Raw genomic sequence first — 23,497 nt, forward strand, 5'->3', positions numbered from 1 at the left:
GGAGCGTTCCCTCAGCAGCTGCATAGCACCATAGCTTAATAACACTGCATCTGGGACACCCATTATTTGAACCCACCAATGAACCGTGCCCAGTCCCTTCCCTCCCACCCTGCCGAGACCCCCAGGTCCCCCCATATCTCCGGGGGTCCCTGAGGAGAACCCTCCATTCCCTCGCCTCCAAACCCCAACCCCTGACAGGACTGAGGGGGGGCAGTGGGCAGAGCCACAACCCGAGCCCGCCCCCTCTCTGCCTGGCCCCGCCCCGGCTGTCAGGCGGCGGCCGCCGGTCCCGCGGGCAGGGGCTGGGGCTGGGGCGGCCGCGGGATGCGGCGCTGAGGCGGCGGCGGCGGCGGAGGTTCGGCGGCGGCGGCGGCTCCGCGCTGGAGGCTCCGCGGCGCTGCCTCCCGCAGCCCCATGATGTGCCTGGAAAGCGACGGCTCCTCCGGCAGCAGCCCGGCTTGCGGCGGGCGGCTCCGAGCCGGTGACGAGGAAGAGGAGGAGGAGGAGGAGGAGGAGGAGGAGGAAGAAGAAGAGGGCGAGCGAGGCTGCTGCGGCCGGGGAGCGGAGGGCGAGGTGCAGACGCTGTCGGGCAGCATGAACCCGCCGCCCGAGCGCCCCGCAGCCCGTCGCAAGGCACCGAGCCTCGGCCGGGCACGCGTGGCGGCCGCCGGCATCCTCAGCGTGGGCAACGTGCTCAACTACCTGGACCGGTACACGGTGGCAGGTGAGGGCAGCGCGGCCTCCCCGCTGCTTTCCCCGCCGTGGGGGGCTCCTGGCTGGGGTCCCCGGGCGGCATTTGGGGGTTTGGGGTCGGGGGGAAGCGGGGCTCGGTCCCCGGTTGGGTTGCAGGGGTCCGGGCTCCGTTTCGCCCTGGTGTGGGTTAGGGTGAGGCGGGCTGCTGCAGCGCCCATTGTGAGGCCCCCGTGGTATTGTTCTCTGGTTTGCTTTAATTTTATGGGAAATAAAAGGAGGAGTCCTTTGTTTGTCCGGGCTTGGCACGGGGGAAGCGAGCGGTGCTTCCTCGGGCAGCGCCGACAGGGATGCTCGAGGTGCCGTGGGGTGCCAGCAGCATCCCCAGTCCAGGTGGCAGCTGCCACTGGGGAGACGCAGCCCCCAAGAAAACGGGGTGCAAGCCGTGCCGAAGCAAACCCCCTTCTCCAGAAGGGTCTCTGCCCCATGGACCTGGCAAGCAGGTGCCACCAGCACTGGGATGGGTGCTGGGGCGTCGCGCTGCACCTTGCGGGGCGCCTCTCGCCTTCGAGCCGGCAGCGAAGGGCGAGCCAGGCGCTGCATGCCCCAGCGGCTAGCGCTGCTGCGAGCCTGGGTTTGGAAACAAACGCGTGTCAGGATGCACTGCACAGTCCCCGGAGGGGACTCCTCGTTTGTTCCTGTCAGGCGATAGCAGCGGGGAAGAAAACGATCGCTGAAGTTTTTCTAATTAGAAATGAAGTAGGCTTGGCGGCACTCAACTGTCTCGTGTAATTAACTATAATGCATATTCTGCGTTTGGCAATACTGATAATTTCTGTCTTCGGAGCTTATAAATGCGTCTGCGCATGTATAAATTTTGCTCTATGCATATACATATTTTAATCGCTAGGACTCGATGTGGTGTTAAGCAAATCAGCGTATTTGTTTATGCTGCATTAAAATATGTTTGTAGGGCAGTAATAGGGTGCAAGGGATACAAATCCAGTCGTTGCTGTCAGCGTAAGTTGGCCAGGATGGTTTGGTTCTGTTTGCGGTAGCAAAATGGAAAGGGTTAGAATGAAAATTTAGCTGACTGTTGTTGTGGCTTTTTATTATGATATTTAGACAGGGCTTGCTCCTTCTGGAAATGCAAAGGCCCGGTCTTGGGAGGTACCAAGCAGTCACTTGGTCCTCAGCATATTACGGGAGGCAGCCTGAAGATCCGACATTGCTCTGTTATTAGGCGAGGAAATTGTAGTTTGCTCCCTCACCCTCAAATAGGAATCTCTAGCGCGGAGAGTGACCACGAAGCACCATTTTCCTTCCAGGTGTAGAAAGGTTCTTTTTCAGGAAGCTATCCCCCATCACGCATACACAGGCTGTTTATATATATGTATTTAAATCATTATCTTATTCACCTGTTTGTTATGTTACTTTGAGCAACAGTTCTGTCATCTCATTTTTTGTCTTCAAGTACAGAATATGTGGGATGCTCTGGCAGGGGAGGGGAGAAACATCTTCATTTGTGGGAAGGCTGAAAAGTGCCTGACCAAAGAGAGGATAAAAATGCCTGTCTGCTGGGATGTAGCATCACCAGCACTACAGTATTTCTAGGGTAAGCTCTGGTTTGGCAGTACTCAGTAACCACCCCGTGGAACTTATCTGCTAGCTTTCAGCTTGATAGCAAAGGTTACGAGATCTCCAACATCAGACTTTCCCTTTAGGGACGGCTGGGGGCAGAACCAAGTTTTGCACGACCTATTTGTCTTGTGCTGGTTGCTATTTGTTTTTCAAACTGATGTTTTATAAAGTGCTAATCTGAAACAAGGAACAATTTAAATCTGGTCTAATAGAAGAGCTGTGGTAATAAAATTATATATTTTTGTGCTCAAAGCTGACTTCATAATGAAGTCTTCTTTAAAAGCAATCTTTGCTTTTATTTGTTGAGTCTCAGTGCATACCACATACTTATGTGACGTGCACTTGCATATGAATCAAGCTAGCACTTTGAATATTCAGTTCATGTCTCAAGACAGGTAATAATTAGTGAATACAACCCTTCAGACCTTCAAAGTACGTTGCAAATATGAATTGTTGCAGCAACATAATAAGGTGCTTTAACACTAGCCACATTACGGCAGGGGAAGTAGCATGAGAAGTTACGACTCACCTAAGGCCAGTGACCTGCTGTGAGAACTGTGTTAATTCCTGGTTCCAGCTCCATCCAAAAAAAGTGTTCGGGAGCGGCGGTACCAATGGAAACTGGTTCCTGGGGACTTGTGTCTCCAGGGTGATCCCTGATGTGGGTTCTCTGAGGTCAAATAAGAGTTGACCTTTGTCATTAACCTTTCTCTTGGTGTCCTGTAAGAGTCCTCTACCCATTTTTTTTTCTCTTTTTTTAAAGGAAAACTTTAGGACTTCGTCCTGAAACGCCCCAAAGTGGTCAGTAGGCAGCTGACTGACAGACATGAGCAGAGAACCTGGTTGTTTGGCCATGATGCTAAAAGCATACCTTCTGTCTTATTTTAAAACTTAATTTGCAGCTGTTTTGGTCTTCCTGGTCACAGATGCACGTTTTTAAAGCAGGTATATATTTAGTCAAAGTCATCATATTTAGAAAAGATGATGATCTGTGGAATTCTTTGTTGCAGATGTAATTCTCAGAGCATCTTCTGCTATTTTCTAACTAAACCACACAGAATTTAGATAATGCGCATCCAGTCAGTGCAGGGAGATCTTATGTAACAGAAAGAAATTGGAGGCTGCCCCCTCCCATGGCACGTCTTGCTCCTCATTGCTAAAAGGTGGACAGCAAATGCGGTGTTCCTTGGTGTTTACACTCTTACTTCTGAATGCAAAGATCGTGTATAGTGGGGTGTTTTGGGGTAATCTTTTTCAGGTGCAGCAAAGAAAGAAGTAGGTACCTGTTTCCCTAGTTCTGGTTTCAAGGATGTCCTATTACAGGTGAAAGACGTTTGGGACGGGATGTGCCTTTTGGTATCTGGGACATTCCGTGACAAAACTGGAGTGCCGTTGGAGATGTGGGACATGCACAGCTTCACACCTGACACTGAGTTGAGGCCCTTTTGGGAATACACAGTAAAACTGGGCCTCTGCTGAGGGCCGTCCTATTTCTTATGGTTTAAGAATAAGTTTCTTCCAATACTTTCAAAATAAAAAGCCTGAATAGTAATATTGAATCTTTCAGTAACGTCCTAATGTTGGTGCAGAGCTGAGAATTCCCACTGCACATGGGGAATATTAGAATATAATGATATTTGGGAGAAGCTCTCCCAGACAAAATGTGGGAGTGCCTCTACTGTGGCTCTTATAAAGAAAAGATTGAAAACAGTGCTGAACATTACTGACTTGAAGGGAAATGATCCTCTGCAATTTTCTTAATAGGTCTTTGATCATACCGAAAACAGTTGCCTGTGGAAAGAGCGTTCTTTCAAAGAGCCATGGTATTTTGTTGCTATTAGAAAAACAAAAAATAAGGAAAAGGGAAGATTAGCAGTTATGAAATCCTTGTAGATTACCTGTGACACTATAGCATTTCAGCCATCTAGTGATGCTGGGACATATCCTCTTCCTTAATGAAGTTTTGGGAAAAGTCATCTTACCTTCAGAAGCTTGGAATGCGGTTTCGCAATTATGCCATGAATGACCTTTTACTGTGCCTGCTGTTGACGATGAAAATAGTCTTGCTTCATTTAGGGTGTCACCTCCACCTTCTAATTCAGACGCTACTTCCTGGCATTTCTGTAGTGCCTTTAATTTAAAGGTAATGATTTAATTAAGCTGCAGAACTCCCCAGCGAAGTGAGTGAGTCTTACTATCCCACTACAGAAGGGGAAGAGTTGTAAAGTGTCGGCGATTTGCCCATGGTAATGTAGTTAGTGGCACAGTCTTGGCTGGGACGAGTCCACCCTTGAGATTCTCTATCCCTGTGACGCAGTAAGCCATAGGCTTTGGTCTGGTGTTTTTGTCTTGTAAATGTCTCTAACTTGCTAATAACCATATTTGTGTTAATTAGCCTCCCATTACAACACATAGTTGCAAATACCATTCTTTGAAGATACACACACATGCAAATGATTACTGAAAGTTGAAAGTCAAGTTTAAAACTATGTAGTACAAGCTATAACTGAAGGGTTAGGAAGGGTTCAAAACTAACTCCAAATGCCAAGACATTCAGGAGTTTATGAGGCAAAACTGCTTTCTGTAATTTGTGAGTTCACGTTTGCAATTGTAATCTATTACCTTAATGTGTGAAATCTTAGACTGCATGAATATCATTCATGTTTCATACTGAATGGTCTTCATGCAATCTAAAGTCTCATACACGTGGTGGGATAAAGGGATCCCCCTGTCCAAACTGTAACAAGACTATGCTCAGTGCGTATAGTTTCAGGGAGGAAACCATTAAGTGGCAGTGCAAGCTCTTCATTTTTCATCTAGTGAAGCTAATCTGAGTCTTGCTGTTACCTAGGATTCAGCTGTAGAAGGAGTGCAATGCTGGCAAACGCTAGGAAAGGATGCTTGAGCCAGTGGTGTCAGTAGCTCACAGACACGAGAATTTGCAAAAGAACAACAGTATTTTTTTTGCTTGGGCACCTGTTACTGGCTCAGAATTCAAGAAGTGCTGCAGTGTGAACAAAAGCTGGGAGCACTGAAACTCACACACTTCAGAAACGAGCAATAGAAATCACTCTGCAGCGCGACGGCGAAGACTGCGTAGTAGCATCTGGTTCTCTAATGTTGTCTTTTCCCTGTGCGATGGGCTTTACTGCATCGTCAGCTACTTCCTGTTTGCTGGCTCTTATGCGAGTTGGCAAGATTTGTTCCTGAGTATTTTACATTTCAAGTGAAGTCTTATTATGTTTAATCATAGTATTTTTCTTCCTTGTGATGTAGATTTGCCAGATAGTTACTATCTTTGTTATTATGTGCAGATTTTCCTGTTTGCCTCTAAGATCCTCTTTTATGCCTGTTGATTTATTTTATCCCTAAAGCATCCAAGCATTCACAGCCAGTGAATATGGGCTTTATTACATGGAGTTAAGGTCCTCATAAATATTCAGTGCATTCTTAAGAATGTGATGATCTTATTAGTCCCTTGATCTCTGAGACTGTCAATATTAGAAGCTGTGTGGAGAAGCTTCTCTGGTCAAAGGTGTAGGAATTCTGTAATCATTCCTTCAGGACTTTTCAAATACCATGCCAAGCTATAATATGGTTAAATTCCATCAGTCAACTTGTTTTCAGTTGTCCCTATTTATTACATATTTATTCTTTATTGCTTCTTGTTGACTGTACACCAGAAGCAACTAAACTGCACGCTAGGTAGCATGGTAGAGTACTAGGTTCAGTAGACATGGTTAAAAATCAGTGACTTTGCCATAATATGAAAGTCCACAGCTCTTGCTTTATATCTTTAGAGATGGTGTCCCCATAGTGCAGGGGAACTCATGACTGAAATATGGTGGGATGAAGTGTTGCCTGAATCAAAGTTTGTAAGGATGTAAAGAGGATCTTTATTATAAAGGTTTTGCTAATATGGGTTTGTGACACCTATTCAGGAAATTCAGTGGGAAACCACAGTTTTATTTTACAGATAGAAATTAAGAACTTTGGAGATCAGAACTTTTGCTGAGTTGCTTTTTGGCATCATCATTGCTTTATGTGTACTAATTATAGACGAGGACCCTGTAGTGCAGCTCCTGCTGAACAAGACAGTACACCCACAGTACTTATAATCCACATGCATCAGTGTTTTGGGCTTAGGTGGCAAGGTTTTGGTAGCAGGGGACCTGCAGGGCTGGCATCTGGGAGCAGAGCCCAGCAGCTGCCCCATGTCAGATCAGAGCCAGATCCAAAAGGGTCCTGCTGCTGGCCAGAGCCGAGCCTGTAAGAGATGTTGGTTGTGCCTCTGGGAGAGCAAAAAGGAAAAAAACTGCTGCATGACAGCAGCTGGGAGAGAGGAGTGAGAGCACGTAGAGAACCAGCCCTGCAGCCCCCACGGTGAGTGCAGGAGGTGCTCCAGGCACACAGCAGCAGTTCCCCTGCGGCCTGGGGAGAGGCCCCTGGTGGAGCAGGCTGTCCCCCTGCACCCATGGGTCCCACACGGAGCAGATCTCCACGCTGCAGCCCGTGGAGGAGCCCCCACTGGAGCAGGTGGATGTGGCCTGGAGGAGGCCGCGGCCCATGGAGAGCCCCCGCAGGAGCAGGCCCCGGGCCGGAGCTGCAGCCCGTGGAGAGGAGCCCACGCAGGAGCAGGGGGTCTGGGGGGAGCTGCCGCCCATGGAGGACCCGTGCTGGAGCAGTTTGCTCCTGAAGGATGGATTCAGACCCATGTGGGAGCAGTTTTTGAAGAGCTGCTGCCTGTGGGAAGCCCCTGGACCCCACGTGGAGCAGGGGCAGAGTGACCGTGAAGGAGCGGCAGAGACGAAGCGTCAGGAACTGAACGCAGCCCCCATTCCCCAGCGCTGCTCGGGGGAAAGGAATGGTGAGGGTGGATGGTGGAGAGGTGCTCTTAGTTGTCACTGCTCTACTCTGTTATCTGTAGGCAATAAATTACATTAATCTCCCTTATGCTGAGTCTGGTCTGCCCGTGATGGTAATTGGTGAGTGATCTCCCTGTCTTTATCTCAACCTCTGAGCTTTCTTTTCATCATAGCATCTCCCCTTGTTCTGGAGAGGAGGGGCAGCGGTGGAGCTTAGCTAGCTATCGGTGTGAAGCCACCACAGTCAAGAGATATCAGAGGGCTGTAGGCCACAGGTGGAGGAGCCTGAGGGAGATGAGACACAGGGGAGGTTAGTGTAAGGATCCCCGGCAGAGAAGCTGGTACGTCCTTCTGTAGGCAGCACAGCCAGAGACTGGGGAGGGATTTGAGGGAAGGCAATGGAAGCAATCAGCAGGTGTTTGCAGGCAGCATCTACCAAACATGATCAGGATCACAGCAAAAAGCATGAAAACGTCCATAGGAAATGGGAGATGGAGGATGACATCTTTCTCTTTAGTTGAGTTTTCTGGAAATTGGTGCCGTGGATGTAGGGTGTAGAGTGTTTCAGAGAAAAAAATAATGAATGTTCAAAATCAGTCCTATGAAGGACCCGTGAAATGCCTAAGGGGCCATGGAAGTTAATGGGAGTTGAGCAGGATGGGCTTGGGCTCAGAGCCCAAAGAGGTGCAGTGATGTGAACAACTCCTGCTGGTTTCTAGAGAGGTTTGGGTACAGAAGGTGGCATGGGCTCCTCATAAAAACTGTATTCTTGGTGAACTGGTCTGAAATTCTTGGTCTGAAACTCAAGAAGCACATCTGAGACAGGTACAGGCAAAACAAAAACAAAAGCTCGACAACGAAGTTAAAACCAAACCCCTTAGTTCTGATTTATGAGTACTAGAAAACCTCCCTTTGAGTTTGGTACTATTAAAATAGATTTGCATGCTCTTTATAGACTGAACGAGTACTGTACTTAGAATTGGCGTACGCAGTAGGCATCTCATACACACGTTTTTTTTGACATGTTTGCTTGCATTGTTGTTTTGTGGGTGTTTGTCTTGTGTAACCCAGCTATTTCTGTAGGGTTGCATAGAGAGGAAGTGAAAGGGAGAGAACACAAGTTTCCCTGCTTCTGGTTTTACAGCAGTATAAATAATCAGGAAAGTGAGAATGTAAGGGATCCCGGATGGGATGTGGGTCCTCCACTTTGGGGGTCATCGCTTTGGACCTATTCCCAGTCAGAAGAGGCTGAAGGTTTCTTCTGGAGGGCTCTGTGCAGGTTTCTTCCCACTCTTCGTGATGCAGTGTGTTCCATGAAAGCCTCCACACAAGACAACCAGCATGTTGTCTCCCAAAATATCAAACTACAACAACAATGTGGTGAGGGTGATGTTTCAGCTCTCACCTGTAGTTTGTGTTGGGGGAACACGTGTCAGTCACCCCTCTGCAGAACTACAGGTTTTCTATCACAACTGAAAATCGCAGAACACCTCTCCTTGAAGAGAAGGGACAGAAATACAAAAGAAAAACTCAGCTTTATGTCCTGCCATGCCTAAATGCAGCAATATGAATATGCCATGCTTATGTTGTTGGTGAACAGAATCATCTCCTACAGGCTTTTTTTTTTTTTAATACCTTTCCTATTCTTCTGCTTGTGACCAGCAACTGCAGTGGCTGATCAGAGCAGCGCAGGGAGAAGATCGGGGCTATACAGAGAAAAGCTGCAGTAGCAGCTTGGAGCTTGGCTGGCAGAATGAGAGAACCACATGGTGGAATGAAAATCCCTTCAGCCTTGGCATGTGATGGTGTTTTTTTATTTTTATTTTAAGGCTGCGTTGAGCCAAAACTGCTCTAATCCATTTTGTTCCTTGTTCAGGCTTTTGCCCATAATTAAGTAAATAACAGAACACAGTTAATTATTTCTGTTTCATAGCTTTCAATTTTCTTGAGTCGTATTAGAAACACATTGTTGTTACTGCCGTAGAACGTGAGCCCTGTGTTCTTGGCAACATGGAAAACAACAAGAGTGGGTGAACTGACAGGCAACAGGACTTCGGCCTGTGTGGAGCCTGCAGGGCTTGAATTAAACTTACCTGCAGGTTTGCTTTGATTCCTGTGGCTGTCCTGTGATCTGCACTCTGCATATTTTCATTCCAGAGAGGAGATCCTTTGGAAGAGAATACCAACAAAACAGTGCAGATCCAAAAAGGGGGGAGGTCGTGCCCTGTTGGGTACATGCAATTTTCGCTTTTTTCTGTCTCTCACCTCTTTATTTCATGATCTGTGCCTGTGTTGTAGTGATGACCTTGGATGTTTTGCATTTATGCTGGCATATAGAGTTGCTTTAGCGCAGTTTTTCTACCAGGTGTGCATTTTGGGAAGCTTAGGAACAGCTGTTTGCTCTTGCTGTATTCCTCTTAAGTGAGAAATTTCTCATTTGAAAATAATATTTATTTATTTAAATTTGAAAATGTGTGACTATAACAGGATTTATTTATTTATTTATTTCCCCCAAAGAGATACTAGATTCTCAGTTTTATATTGCTGTTAGCGTTGGGTTGTCTTCTCCAACAAACCCGTATCTGATATTGTAACCCCTATCCCAGCTAGACCCCTGCAGTGTGGCTGCGGCACCAGCTAAATACTCTGACGTGGCACCAGCCGACCAAGCTCCGCTGCCGTCCGGGCTTTAAGTAATTGGGCAGCTCAGGGTACGGGGTGCTGGTTCTGGGACACTCGCTCAGGACTGCTTGAGGCGTGTGGGGCAGGGACTAATTTTGTGCAGTTCCAAGCATACTGTCAGTGCTAAATAATAATTAATACAGAATTGCAACACTATTAATAAATGGCAGCTGTGTAAGTTTGGAAACAAACTTTGCAATAAAGAAAAATGATTTCTTCATTTTTTTTTTCCTGACACACCAATGCGGTTCCTAAAGAGCTGTCATTGCATGTGTTTGTGTGTTAAGCCATTAGGGCTCAAATACTGCTGCAGCTATACGACTGTCAAAACACCTATAATGGTCTTGTTATTCCATCCAGCAGCCAGAAATGCTGACTAACTTTCAGGATAACAATCTTTTATATATTCAGGAAACAAAATACCCATGGGCCACTGGTGACTGACAGCTACAGTGCTCTGATTAGAGCTGACAGTTCCTGATCAGCTCTGTCTTGGATGTGTTAGTCTCTTTTCTGATGGGGAAGGGAAGGACAAAAGCAATGTATTGTGATACAATCAAGAGATAAGACTTTTTTTTTTCTTTTTTTTTTTTCCCTTTGCAATTTTAAAGGAATTTGTGACTCAGAACTACCAAACACAGTACCCAGGTAATAGTGCTTGGAAGGGCAACCACTGATCTCTCCATGATGGCTTTCCCATAATAGGTTATGGAAAATACTAAGGTGCCAATTTCCAACTGTTAATTTTAGCTGTAACAACAATGTGCTGCGATTCCCGAGCTTCTGTTGACGGGCAATTAAGCAATCGCCACTGACCAGTGTGGGGTTTTTTGTTTGTTTTCTTCCAAACAGTATTAATACAAAGGAGAAAATGATTTTCCCCCTAAATGAGAGGAATCCTGGTGTTGTGTTCACTTGTGCTTGCATGCAGTCTGCATAAACAATCTCATAATCCCTAATAAAAAACCTTGAGTCGTGGGTCACAGCGTGATGTTGTTGGGTGATAGCTCTGGGCAAAGGCTGGGCTCTTGCCCACTAGCCCTCTCTGCCCTTTCATCCTGCCTTTCTCCCCAACAGCATTCCTTAGCTGTTGAGGGAATAACGAACTTCATTTCATTTACCAATGTGTTCATTTAATTTGCGTTTTTATACGCATGCAGATGCTGGATGCTCACGAGCACTGTGCAGCAGTTCCCTCGTGCTGCGGTGCGCTTGCCAGCTCTGCGGTGCACTTTGAACTGTTCGGAAGCACTGAAAAAGCAATGAAATGAATTTGATAGATGTCATATATATCAAGGAATGAGTTTACTGCTCTTCCCTATTTCATTACAACAGAGGCTTGGTAACACAGCTGAAACTTACTCGCTTGCCATTTCCTTCAGAAAACCCGTATTTTTAGTTGGACATAAATTGCACCTCTTGCGTGTTGGCAAATTCCAGCTTGGCATAAAGGACATCACGTGCAGCTATTTTCTGAGTTAGGTAAGTGCCTGGTTTTGTAAGCTAGCGCACTGTTTGAGACTTGCACCAACACCCGTGAAACTGAGAAGACCTTTCACTGCTTGCTGAAATAAGTTTTGGGTTGTACTCTAAGTTGTTAGGGTTGGGGGCATCTTTCTTGAAGAAATAAACCTGTAAGTCCCAGCAGTTAGAGGTGCTGTGCAGGGGGAACACCTGCGCTTCTTGGAGCTCAATTCTAGCCCAAACACATGTATTGAGTCATTGCATGTGGCCCTTTCACAGGGTCTGAGTCTCTCATGCCGTGCTTAAGTAAAATGTGGTTTTAAAAACAGTTTTTGAAAGCTGTTTACTAAAACAGTTTTCCAAGAAGGATTAAAATTACCTTTATCCTTAAAGGTGTGCTAAGATGCATGTGAAATTAAGGCCTTCTTTGGCAGCTGTTTATGGTGCAGTCAGTGAATTTTAAGTTGTTACAAAGCCTCCAAAACTATCAGTTTTTTGGACCATGGCTTGAGAGGGATTGCAGCAGTAGCTGAAGAACAGGGAGGTGAATCATTTCTGCTCTGCTTTTCATTGTTCATGTTAAACTTGTTTTCTCTCTCCGTAATCAGTAATGCTTCTGTATTCATAATAACTTTCAAAATCATGTAAAAATATATAATGGTATAAATGTCAAAAACTGAGTGCCTGATCGCAAGCTTACATTTGCCTCAGAAATGTATACTTAAATCACTTGCATCACTGAAAGCCACTTTACTTCCTCAGAATAAATTAACAATAGAGCTATGTTAGCACCCGGCTTCTTGAATAAAAAGGCAAGTTATGTGAGTGGCTGGAAAGAGGTTTCTAGCTGTAAGCACACCTAATACAGTCTGAATTAGGATTTAACCTTCTTGATTTAGATATTTATTTGAGCTTTATTACACTCTCCCTTCGCGTTTTCCATGTGAATATGAAATATGTTCATCATCATTTAGTAATTACTGGACTCGGTAACCGGACAATATTTGTTTTTATTCACTCCAAGACTTGTGCAACTGAGCTGTAAGCTGTTTCAGTCTTGAGTGGGAGAGATTTCTTATGCAACCGCTGTCTGTGGTGAGAGATGTGTGCGCAGAACAAGCTGAGCCTTGGGAGAGCTCAGTCTGGCTGCCTGGCCATGGACACTCAGCCCCCGGGCTCTGCCTGGCTGCCAGAAGCCAACAGGTAGGATCGGTCGTGGTGCGGACATCACAAGTTAGTAAACTGAAATCACCGATCCGATAATTCAGCTGTTTGTAAATTTCATCAGTCACACTTCTGGCTGCCAAAACAAATGTTTTTCAGCCTTTCATTGTTCATGGTAGATTAAAACAAAGACCTACATTTTTTTTTGTGTGTGAATTTTGCTGTAGCAAAGGAAGATGGTGAAGGTCTACCAGCAGCACAGTTTTTCCACTGTTTTCAGTTCTTTCCTATGCATGAATAAGGTTTGCTTTCACTTTTTTTTTTTTTTTTAATCAATGGCATTGACATATAGGGGATTACTGTTTTGCAGCTTCCAGTTGAACACATTGACTCCATTTTCCTTTGCTGGTGTTGGGTTGTAAAGGCAAGAGACCTAAAATATAGATATTACAGTCACGCAGAAAGTTTCTATTTAAAAAAAACTTATAAAACTAAGTATGGTGGTTCTAAAATATACTTGCTCTTTTATAATTACACACTTTAGATATTAATACATGTAATTTTGAAAGTGTCATTTAGACTCCAGGAGGTAGTGTCACGACAATTTTAAGGTAGGTTTAAAAAAAAAAAAGTGCCTAAATATCTTGACAAGAGCAATTTTCTTCTTTAGTATCTTCCTGGGTTTAGTATAGAGGACCGGATCCTAGACTGTGGTGAGGTTTTTTTGTTTTTGTTTTTGTTTTTTTTTAATTTTGAGCCAGGACAGCAGAGGCTGAATTGATCCGTCTCTTAAAGAAACAGCCTCAGGGTGCTCCCATAGGATTTCAGGACTGGAGGGAAGCAAGAGCACACTTTGGGTACATGCAGATGGCCAGTTACAGCTCAAAAAGAGGCCTGTGGCAGCTCTTAAAAAGCCAAGTAATAAAAGAGATGGTAGCAAGTGTTATGGACAAAGAGTGTCAGTCCGTGCATGTGCTTGTGTGTTCCCTACCAGATTCCAGCCTCTCCTGCTCTGTATTTCTCTGAAAACATTAGTTTCCCTTTAAATCTGGGATAGTGTCTTTCCAGTCAAAATTGCTATGTGGCATGTGGTTTGCTGAGGGGAAAGCAAGTAATTTGTTGTCTACTGGGCGATCATGCCATGTCAGCTGTCTGATCCCCCTGTAATTTCGCTGTGGACCACTGCTCAGAGCCCCTGCTGCTGAGCACGCAGCTGCGTGAGCCCTTTACGTTCAGCGTGGGTGCTTGGAGGGTCCTCACTCTTTATTTCCTTCTTTCCCTCCCCCAGGCTGTCACTTGTGTGTAATCAAATTAAGCAGTGGCACCAGCCCCAGCAGAGAAGAGCTCCTCTGTTAGAGGGCAGGCAGTCCCTTTAGAGTTTGCTCGCGGATTTCATCATTTGCACCTGCCTTTACTGGCTACTGATCCGACCTTGCCTGCCAGCAGCCTGTACTGATAAGTAGTCCCTGTTCCTTCTATCTCAATTAAGAGTTTTAAGGACACTTCTTTACTTGCCAGTCTTCTAAAGCTTGTCTTTGTCCATAAACACGCTGCATTATATTTTTACAGGGTCCAGTTGAACAGCGCTTTCAGCGCGTGTAAGGAACGTGAGAAAGGGCACTGTTATGAGGTTTCTGTTTAAATATATAAAGAGCGGCAGCAGCCCAAATCACCAGCAACTGGTGTCAAGCGATAGCTGCGTGAGGATGCTGGGTGATCTGAGACAGTCACTCGTGGCACACCGCATATTTTTATTTGAAATTCTCTGTAAGTTGGTAAGGCCTGTCTTGCTGTCTCTACTCAGACACTGTGGGGTGTAGGGCTGCTGTCCCTGCCCACACAGGGACCCGTGAGCCAGACACACGCCTGTCTTGGCAGCTGCGCTCTGGGCAGGAGCGAGGGGCAGCAGCCCATGGGTGTGAAATGGCCTGCGGGCTGTGCGACAGGGGAAATCAAGCTGCAACAGGGGAAGTTCAGGCTGGATATCAGGAAGAAGTTCTTCACTGAGAGGGTTGTCACACACTGGAACAGGCTCCCCGGGGACGTAGTCATGGCACCAGGCCTGTTGGAGTTTAAGAAGCATTTGGGCTGTGCACTTAGATGGTCTGAATTTTTGGGTAGACCTGTGTGGTGCCAGGGGTTGGACTCGATCCTTGTGGGTCCCTTCCAACTGGGGATATTCTATGATTCTGTGACTGCACAGGTCCTTCTCTCGTGCCTGTCACTGCCTGAGGAAGCCCTTGGAGCCCCAGCAGCCATCACTTTCTCAATGTTGAAGCTGGAAACCATTGCCTCCATCAGTACCTACAGGCATTTCCCTATGTTGTGAAGCCATCTCATTTCATTATCTTTCATTTCAAAATATTCACTTTCCATCCAGAATTCTTTGGCTCCACGCAGCCTGTGTCCGCTCCTTTTCTCTCGTTGAAACTCATTAACTCAGCCCTGTGTAGAGGAACTTTCTGAGGGGCCTGCTCAGCAAACTGCTGAGTTGGTTTATGTTGGGGTTCGTTACTGCGGCCCCCTCACCAGGGATAATTTTGCTGCAATGCTTTCATTTGGGTGGTGGATATTGCAAATTTCTCTGTGGGGGTTGCAGAGGTACCTGTGCCCCCAGAGGGGGAACCCCTGTGTCAGAGGTGGAGCATACTGGTGGGGCCTGCTGCCTTGTTTCTGCTATTGCATGTTAAAAGCATGAGTCTAGCTGCTAAATATCTCCCCTTGGTGACTGCTAAATGTAGTTCCTTATGTATAAGCAAGCTCAAACAATGGAAAATATATGAAATATGAGCCCTTTCTTTGTGCTCGGGTGGGAACATTCATCTCGCTTTGGTGAGGAACGTTCACCTCACGTTTCCGAACATTGTGTTCAGCAGATGAGCCGTTTCCTCCTTCTCCTTCAGGTTTTGGTTTCTCCTTGGAGAAAGGGCTGAGAGGCAGTGCTAAGATGGACTGTTAGAGTAATTATGGGAAGGAGTGGGCATGGTTTTAAAGATGCTGTTGTGTGATTTCATTGTTACTGGATGGAGGAGGGGAGGATTGGTATGGTCTTTGTTTTCACACAGTGTGGTCTACTGACATGTAGATGAGCAAGAGTCACCCTGGGAAAGAGTTGCCTTCAGACTCTAGCCATGTTCCCAACTGGAGAGAAGAGCCATCATACAAGGAATCCTGAAATATGTTTATGTCCCACAGCTGGCATCCTTCTCTCAAGCTGAGCACTTACAAAAATTACAGAAATTTTCATGTTGCTACTGAGTTTTGTCTTTGCTGTGTGACTCTGTTGCTGCGTTAAATTTGCTGAGAGGAACCTCCTTGCACACACACGGGCATAATTTCACACAACCTGAGGTAATGAGATTAAATTATGGAGAAACTTGTTTTCTAAACAGTTGCTCTCAGCCCAGTTTCGCAGAGACTTTAATAAGACAAACAACAAATAGAAAAACTTTTTTTTTAAAAAAAAAAAAAAGCCCTTAAAATAGAGATGAGGTTAAAAGGAGACTATCTAATTTTGTTTGCATTGTGGTCCTAACTTGTCGCTCCTGGTGACTTGAATTCCTCACAAATTGCTGGTTTGTCTGCAGATCTGTAATTCCCAAATGCTGTAATTTTGCCCTTAGAAATGTTGGCCACTGGCAGCTCTTTCTGAGTTGGAATTTTGAATGACTTAAATTCCTCTGCATGGTCTTTTTCTGTTTAATCTAGATGGAGACTTTTGCCTCCTGGGGAGTGGGAGGTATAGGAGGTACCTCCTGCATGTCTAAAGAAGGGACTTGCATTGCCTGTTGGCTGGAGGAGAAGTCTGTGTTTTTAGTGGTGTGGGCATCCAGAAGAAGGGCAGGCCAGAGAACCAGGCTGTCCTGTTGTAGGACACTTCAAAATGTGAGATCAAATGCTACTGCTGTGCAAAATCCAGGGATTTCCCAAATGCTCTGCTCTTTAATTCCAACCAGCTAGTGAAAGGCTCACATTCTGCTGTAAGCCTTTGGCTGGTTTGAAAGCACTAGCTGCATATTTTGAGTTTCAGCTAGCACCCAGTCCCTTATTCTAGGCCATATGTTTAATTGTTATGACATAAACTGAAAGAATACATCATTTATCGTAATGCCTGAAAACTTGAAGTGCCTAGATGAAAGGAGAGATGGATCTGAGTTGCACTTTCATCTGGTTTTCATCATTTGAGTTGGTTTTCATCTCTATTTTTTTTTATTTTTTAAGAGCACTTAGAAATGAAACCTTATTCTTAGTTTGTTTTTTACATTAACATGATCCTCTGGGCTTCCCCTTGATAAAACTATTGTTAAACTGGTAGCCTTACTATGGATGTCTCAGGTAAGAGGACATGACAAATAAATGCTGTCAACAAAACTAGATTTTCAAGAGCTTGTGATGTAACCTAAGCTGTGGATGAAGGTCTGTCTTGAAGGACAGAGATACTTCAAGTTGTAGATATTTTGACTTAGATATCTTGATATTTCTGCCCTGCTCTATATTGGAGTTTTGATGCCTACTAAAGTAGTTACGGAAGCTTCTTAAACCTGAAGTGCCTGGGGAAGTCCTTTTGGTTATACACTAATTATGTATCATTTCCAGTTAGAAATTGCAATTAAGGGCTCTGTCGTGCTCTGTTCTGTGCAGACAAGTAATGACAATGAGGGTTGGGAGGCCTGAGCTCTCTGCATACGACATGCATCGTCTGTGCAATGTGCACCAATTCTTTCACTGCTCTTCCGTTATGTGCAATAGGCATAGCCTCTACCAATAAGGCTGACCACTGTTATCTGTGCTTCTGAACAAATTAACGAGGTTCTAGATAGTTTAATATGTAGCAGCACAGCAGGACTTTGCAGTTTGCAGGATGCTTACAGGGTGCAGCAGCAGAAATAGCACTGCAGCGCGCTTCTGTGCAGCCGGTGTACAGCAAGAAAGCAAAACCACATTGTGTAATTTTATGAAAGAAAAGTGTGTAATTTAAGCAAAATGCTTTACTTGATAGGCTGCAACCATTTATTTTTCAAACATGCCATGAAATGTTAGTAGCGGGTATGTATCACAAGGTTTGATTGTGAAGGAGGAATGTTTATTTTGGGTTGAAAAGTTTTAGAAAGGAAATTATACTCATATCTTCATCAAAGTTGAGTAATGGGAAAACGGCTTGTAAGAAAAACAGCTGGGCTGAAATCTGTTCATGTTAGTGTGAATAAAGGGGCAGTTGCACGGTGTTTCTACTCTATGACTGGATCAGTATTTGCCTCCTTTTTTTCCTGTGTGAGGAAAAGGGTAAGTTGAAAAAGGAACAGAGAGCTCAAGCTAGGTTTCTGACACTGCCGCGAAGCGTTGCTGCTTACATTGCACAGAGTGGATCCTATTGCAGGAGTCACTGTGCATTTTGACACTGCTGGACCCCTGAAAGTGGTGCTGGAAGCAGGGCTGCAAACAGAAAGACGATGGGGAGAGGGCTCAACCAGGGGACTTCAGCACGAGCATGTAAAAACCATAGGCAGCTAGTGTCTCAGAGCGTGGCTGTCCTGCAGACCTGCAGTAAGCGCCTGGGTAGCTGGGCACAGCCTCTCCAGCTCTGCTTTCCCACCTAGTGCAGCAAGACTGCCAAGAACTCCACAAATTGGAGCCCCCAGCTCAAGAAAGACAGGGACCTATTAGAATGAGTCCAAAGGGGGCCACAAAGGTGGTTAAAGGGCTGGAGAACCTCTCCTATGAAGACAGGCTGAGGGAGTTGGGGTTGTTCAACCCGGAGAAGAGAACGGAGACCTCATCTGAAAGGCCACAATGGTGCTTCTTTTTTTCTAAATAAGGCAGAGGGTGACTTTTTACATGGGCAGATGGTGCTCAAGGCCAGGATAGATGGGGCTTTGGGCAGCCTGGTCTGGTAGGAGGTGTCGCTGCCCATGGAAGAGGTTGGAATTAGGTGATCTTGAAGGTCCCTTCCAACCGAAACCATTCTGTGATTCTATGATTACAATCAATATTCTCAATGGTTCAGTAGGTTAGTTAAATTAGTAATATCATAGCATTGGTGATGACAATATTGTTGAGCTCTGCCTTGTGTTTGGAAGCCGAGGACAGCAATTGGAATAGATGGATCCAGAAATGGCTGCTCAGAGCAACAAAGATATCTTCCATCTACCTGCTCCGGTTGTTTTCAAGCTGCCAGGGAAACACGGATGCTCTGCTCGCTGCCTTGTGTTTGGCAGGCACTTCCCAGTGTGGCAAAGCACCGTGTTCCTGCAAATGAATATGCAGTTCGTTTGTGAATGAGTTGGCGTGCATAGCTGATTTCCTTTCGCACCTCTTGTTTGCAGCTGATGTTGGTGTGTGTTAAAACATGAAGATTTCCCTGCATTATGCTGAGAGAGAGCGCGCACAAGTGAGACAGCGAGTGTGCGTGCAAAGGGGAAGAGGAAGAAAAGGGCTTTTAAGTACAAAAATATGATGATGGATTGCATTTAAATACCTCTACTTTGACAGAAATTAATGGTGTAATTCAGGGCATATCAATTAAGATGAAGGACTTGGAGAGGAAATTGATGCAACTCAAAGCACTTTAGGAGCTCCTGGAACTAGGCTGTAGCTAGCTGGAATAACGGAGGCAAGCATTTGGATGTGCCTCTGTTGAAATAAGATGTGCTTGGTCTTCTCTGAAGGTTTACTGGAATATTTGTAAGCAGTAGCACTGCTAGTTTTTTCCTAGAAGGTAAAGTAGCTACTATTTTCTGCAGGGAGGAGAAAGTAAAACAAACCATACATACACCACCAGCGCTTTCCCTTCCAGATGCTTTTTCTCCCCTGTAGCTGCGGCCATGGCCACACCAGTGGCTGTTTTGGCAGATGGAGCAGGAGCAGGTAGGCACAGCAGGGTATGCAGATGGGAATAAGCAGGGGACTGGGACACTGCCCTCATCAAATAAGAAAGATGAAGCAATTAAACTTTTGTGGGAGGCAGAAGAAGGCAAAAAAAAAAAACCAAACACCAACACAAACAGACGACTCATCTCTTAATCAGATAGTCATAGTATTATTTTGGTAGCAAAGCAGAGCAGGGCTTGTTTCTTATCAGTTTTGTGAAAAAGAAGGGGTATTGCCTGGTCAAAATACCTGTCAGAGTGACAGAAGCAATACATTGTTTTCTTGCATTCTCCTTTCATTTGTCTCTATGTTAACCAGAGGCCTTGTTGTGTTATGTCTGTGCTAACTGTACTAGGAATCACTGCTTGGTTTGTAAAAATAAAATGAAAAGAGGAGGGGCAGCTCTGATGGAGTCTATCAGAAACATACACCCTACAGATAATAATAATTGCTGGAACTATGGCCACAATACTGAGTAGGCCTTTCAAGTTTGCCATGAAGTTTATCAACAAGTGCATTTTGGTGAGATTGAAGCGTGTTCAGGTTTTGGAGCCTGTTTATTTCTGTTTTGGGGGTTTTCTGCACAAACACAAGATTTTTGAAGAGTTTAGCCTTAGAGGATTCAGTAACTGCACTAACAGCTGTGTAAGGAGAGCACCAAATATGACAAGGGTGAACAAACAGATGAGAGATGGCAATTCTGAAATCCTACTCCTTAAAGTTAGAACTGATTCTGTGAGTGTTTAAAAAGCCACAGTGAGAGGCAGTGTGTGCTGTTGTCAAATGGGAAGCTAAAACTTGTCAAATGTCTGCTGGCGACTCCAGAGAGTGAAGCTTCTGCTTTCATTGCTGAATCAGGGTGAAGGTTTCTCAGGGCTCCATCTATCTTTATTAACCTCCTTCCTGCAATCCTCCTTTCAAGGTCATAGTCTTTACCTTTAATTGGCTCATTTCCCTACAGCTTGATGTAAAAATACATGCTTAAAAATGATATAAGCGTAAGGCTTATTAGCATGGAGTACGAAATCAGGGAATCAAATATGTTTAAATAGTTCTTGCAGTACGACTCTCCTTAGTTTTTGGACTACTTTGTTCATGCTGTTGCTCCACCACAGCAGAAATCTCACTCCAGCTGTGCACGTGAAGCGTGCAAATATCAGCACCAGCAATTTTCTTCCAGCATTTTCTTTGTGTTTGAATGGAGCACAAAAAAAAGGCATCTGATCTGACAAGCAAACCTGATGATGGCTGTGCAGAAACACTTTTTGTTTTTGTTTTCAAAGCAATTTCTACAGGTTTTCTCCCCTTCTCTATTGCACAGTTCATCTGAATGGAGATGTATTATGCCTCCAGCACACAGCAGGCTCTATGTCTATAGTTGTTTTATGCAGTCTTTTCTTTTTGCAGCATCTTAGCGTGGCTTGCCTGAGGTGAATATTCTCTTTCTCCCCACACCAATAAAGTGGCCTTAATAACAATATGAAACTGGGAAATTATGCAGAAAGGAAGAAGGTAGGAGTAGGATAGAGCATGTTTGCATTTGACAAATGTTTCTGTCATCTCTAACACCTGCTGGCCATCTTCTGTTACCTCTGAATTCTGCAGTCCTCCTCTGGGCTGTAGCACACCAGAAGACATGGACCAGCAGTCTGTGACCCCACCTACAAGGAGATAAATATTTTTCCCCAAAATTCCAGGTCATTTAATGTATTTGCGAGAGGTTTCTCTCAGTCTCTGACGTGGTTTCAGATGTCATTCTCCATAGTTCTATTTTGTCGTAACTGTAGCAGACACTTGAAAAGAATGATGGCATAAGGTTATATATGCATTTTTAAACAGTGGTCATATAAAAATCAAACTGCTGATCTTGTTTCTGAACAGAGAGGGAAGACCCACTATATTTGGTTTCAGTTTTAGCATTCTTGGAGCAGTTCTGCCATTCCCTAAAGTGGGTTCCATCACAAACTGAGCCGTATGAGCAGGAGACAAAACCAAAATCAAATCCATTGCATGGGAATTCGTGTTGACATGAAAGGCAAGCTTCTTAATTGTGGAAGGAGTGATAGTGATTCAGATATTCTAGCAGAAAAAAAAATGTTTAACTGATTTAGGGGACAATATATTCTCCATGTATATACATATCTTACAGTACTAGTAAGTATAGCATTTTAGGATTTGATTATGCTTTTATGTAGAAATCTCTCTTGTCTAAAACAGTGCCTTGAGAAAAGGACAGATGGCAACTCTTTCCCAACTCAGCTTCTGTAGTGAATAAATGGGTGGCTACGATCCTTCTGGTCATTAGCAGTGATATATATTAAGAAGATGCCAATTTGTATTTGCTACCTGTCTTAGATTTCATGCAACACTGCAGCACTGTGGTAGAGAGAGAGGTACTAAAAGCAGCAGATACGTGATAGGCACTTTTCCAACCATTTTTGTTCTCTGTCCAGCTTTTCAAGAACAACCAGCTGTGTCACAGTTCCTCAAAACTGAATCAATTTCCTTGAGAATCACCAGGTGCCTTCGAAGCATGCCCGGGGTATTTCCAGCTAAGCGTTAATAAGACTTCTTTCCTAGGCAGATGGATGTTCTGGATGTATTTTGCATTAGCACAAATGATTTTGCCCTCAGTAACTTCTAGTTTTCTGTACATTTTTGATCCTTTCAAAGTTTAGGTCTGTGGTTGGGGACTGCAGTAGGCTGATGAAGCATGAACAAGACTTTCAAGGTGATCTACATATGAGTTCTTGTTCCTTATTAATTACCATTGTTGTAATGAACAGGTGGCTAATATAGCAGGCAGGAGAAGTGCAAAAAGCAGTTTTTTTAGATTTCTAAGAAACCCATTGGCTGGTAAAGAAAGACTGGTTTGTTTCCTTTCAAAATCCACTTGCATCTGATCTTTTCTCACTTCCCCTTTCTCTTCAGTGCCAAACCAGGCAGAGCAGAGTGAGGGTGCAGCTTTGCAGTTGTGCACAAATCTCCTTTAACTCACCATAAAGAGAGAAAAAAATTGGACGGTATGGATGGAGTTCTTTTTTGCTTGATTTCCTTCCTCTCGTTGCTGCTAACATGCACATGCAAAAATTACCCCTAGCAAAAACACTTAAGCTGAAATATAATCTGCCAAGGGAATTTGGGCATACAGCACCTGCTTAAAATAACAATAAATTAGACAACTGGTTGCCATATTCTCAGTGCAGCTTTGAAAGTCTCTGCCTGAAAGTATAATTACAAATAAGATTTAAACAATGCCATTTATATATAAAAGCTTTCTGTGAGTCATGAATTGCAGCTTTCTAAATTAATGGAAAGATTAATTTTCTCATTTTCATTTCTCTCCTCCCCAATACCTTGTGGGGAGTAGCTCACAGAGTAAATGACTTCTGGTACCCCATCAGTGTGGAGATTGGCGAGGAATGCTGCAGCTCCCTTGGCCAAGTGTGTCCCTCCTGGGAACACCTGGGTGCCTGCTGAGACCTGCACGGAGGTGTTTGGGTGCCAATCGTGCCTGCCTGTTGGCCTGACTTGAAAGCACCCTCGCTAGCTTGGCATTTGCCTCTTTGAAAATAAAGTTCTTCGTGGTACGGTAGCTGGCGTCTCTCTCTTGTCAGGTCCTTGTGGATTTACCCGCTATCCGTGTGTGCTGAAATGTGTTTGGTGGTGAGCTGTGCCTGTGCTGTGGGGTGTTCTGCACCTCTATCCACATCAAACTTCTGTCGGTCCAGCACCGAGGGACTGGCGTACGCAGCGGTCAGCAGGTGCTCTGCAGCCCAGTTTCCCAGCAAATACCTCGCACGCCGTGTGGGGCTTGGAAGCCAGCGAGATTCCACCCAGCGTCATGAGCGGAAGGAATAAAAGCTTTTGGGCACGGCATGCTTATGCAAGACCTGAAGTCTGCACCTGCAATATGTATACCCCACAGCAGAATGCTTGACAAGGAGTTTCTTTCATCTGAGAATCTTTTTATCTGATGGCACCAACCTTGGTGCTCGGAGTTTGCATTACTTCCTGAATCCTCATTAGCTTTGCTGACCACACAGGCGCATTGCAACTCCTGCGTTACCCTCAGTAATCAGATGGCACTGAGATTATTTGCTGCTTTGCTTCAGAGACAGGCA

At 45.0% G+C, this 23,497-nt stretch overlaps 1 protein-coding gene across 2 annotated transcripts in view; it reads left to right on the forward strand.

The window, feature by feature from the left end:
- The first annotated feature begins 240 nt into the window (after positions 1–240).
- LOC308180757 (sphingosine-1-phosphate transporter SPNS2-like) overlaps positions 241–23,497 on the forward strand; it is a 136,122-nt gene continuing 112,865 nt past the window's right edge. Inside the window, exon 1 of one of the 2 annotated variants that reach the window (XR_013941176.1) lies at positions 241–724. Coding sequence is in view for 1 of the 2 variants with exons in the window: in XM_080562899.1 (XP_080419025.1) it covers positions 415–724 (310 nt within the window). In the remaining variant the exon portion in view is untranslated. The remainder of the gene's footprint in view (positions 725–23,497) is intronic. The other variant, XM_080562899.1, reaches the window with a different exon arrangement.

The sequence above is a fragment of the Anser brachyrhynchus genome (genome assembly GCF_964034855.1).
Source record: "Anser brachyrhynchus genome assembly, chromosome: 20".
Classification (NCBI taxonomy): Eukaryota; Metazoa; Chordata; class Aves; order Anseriformes; family Anatidae; genus Anser; species Anser brachyrhynchus.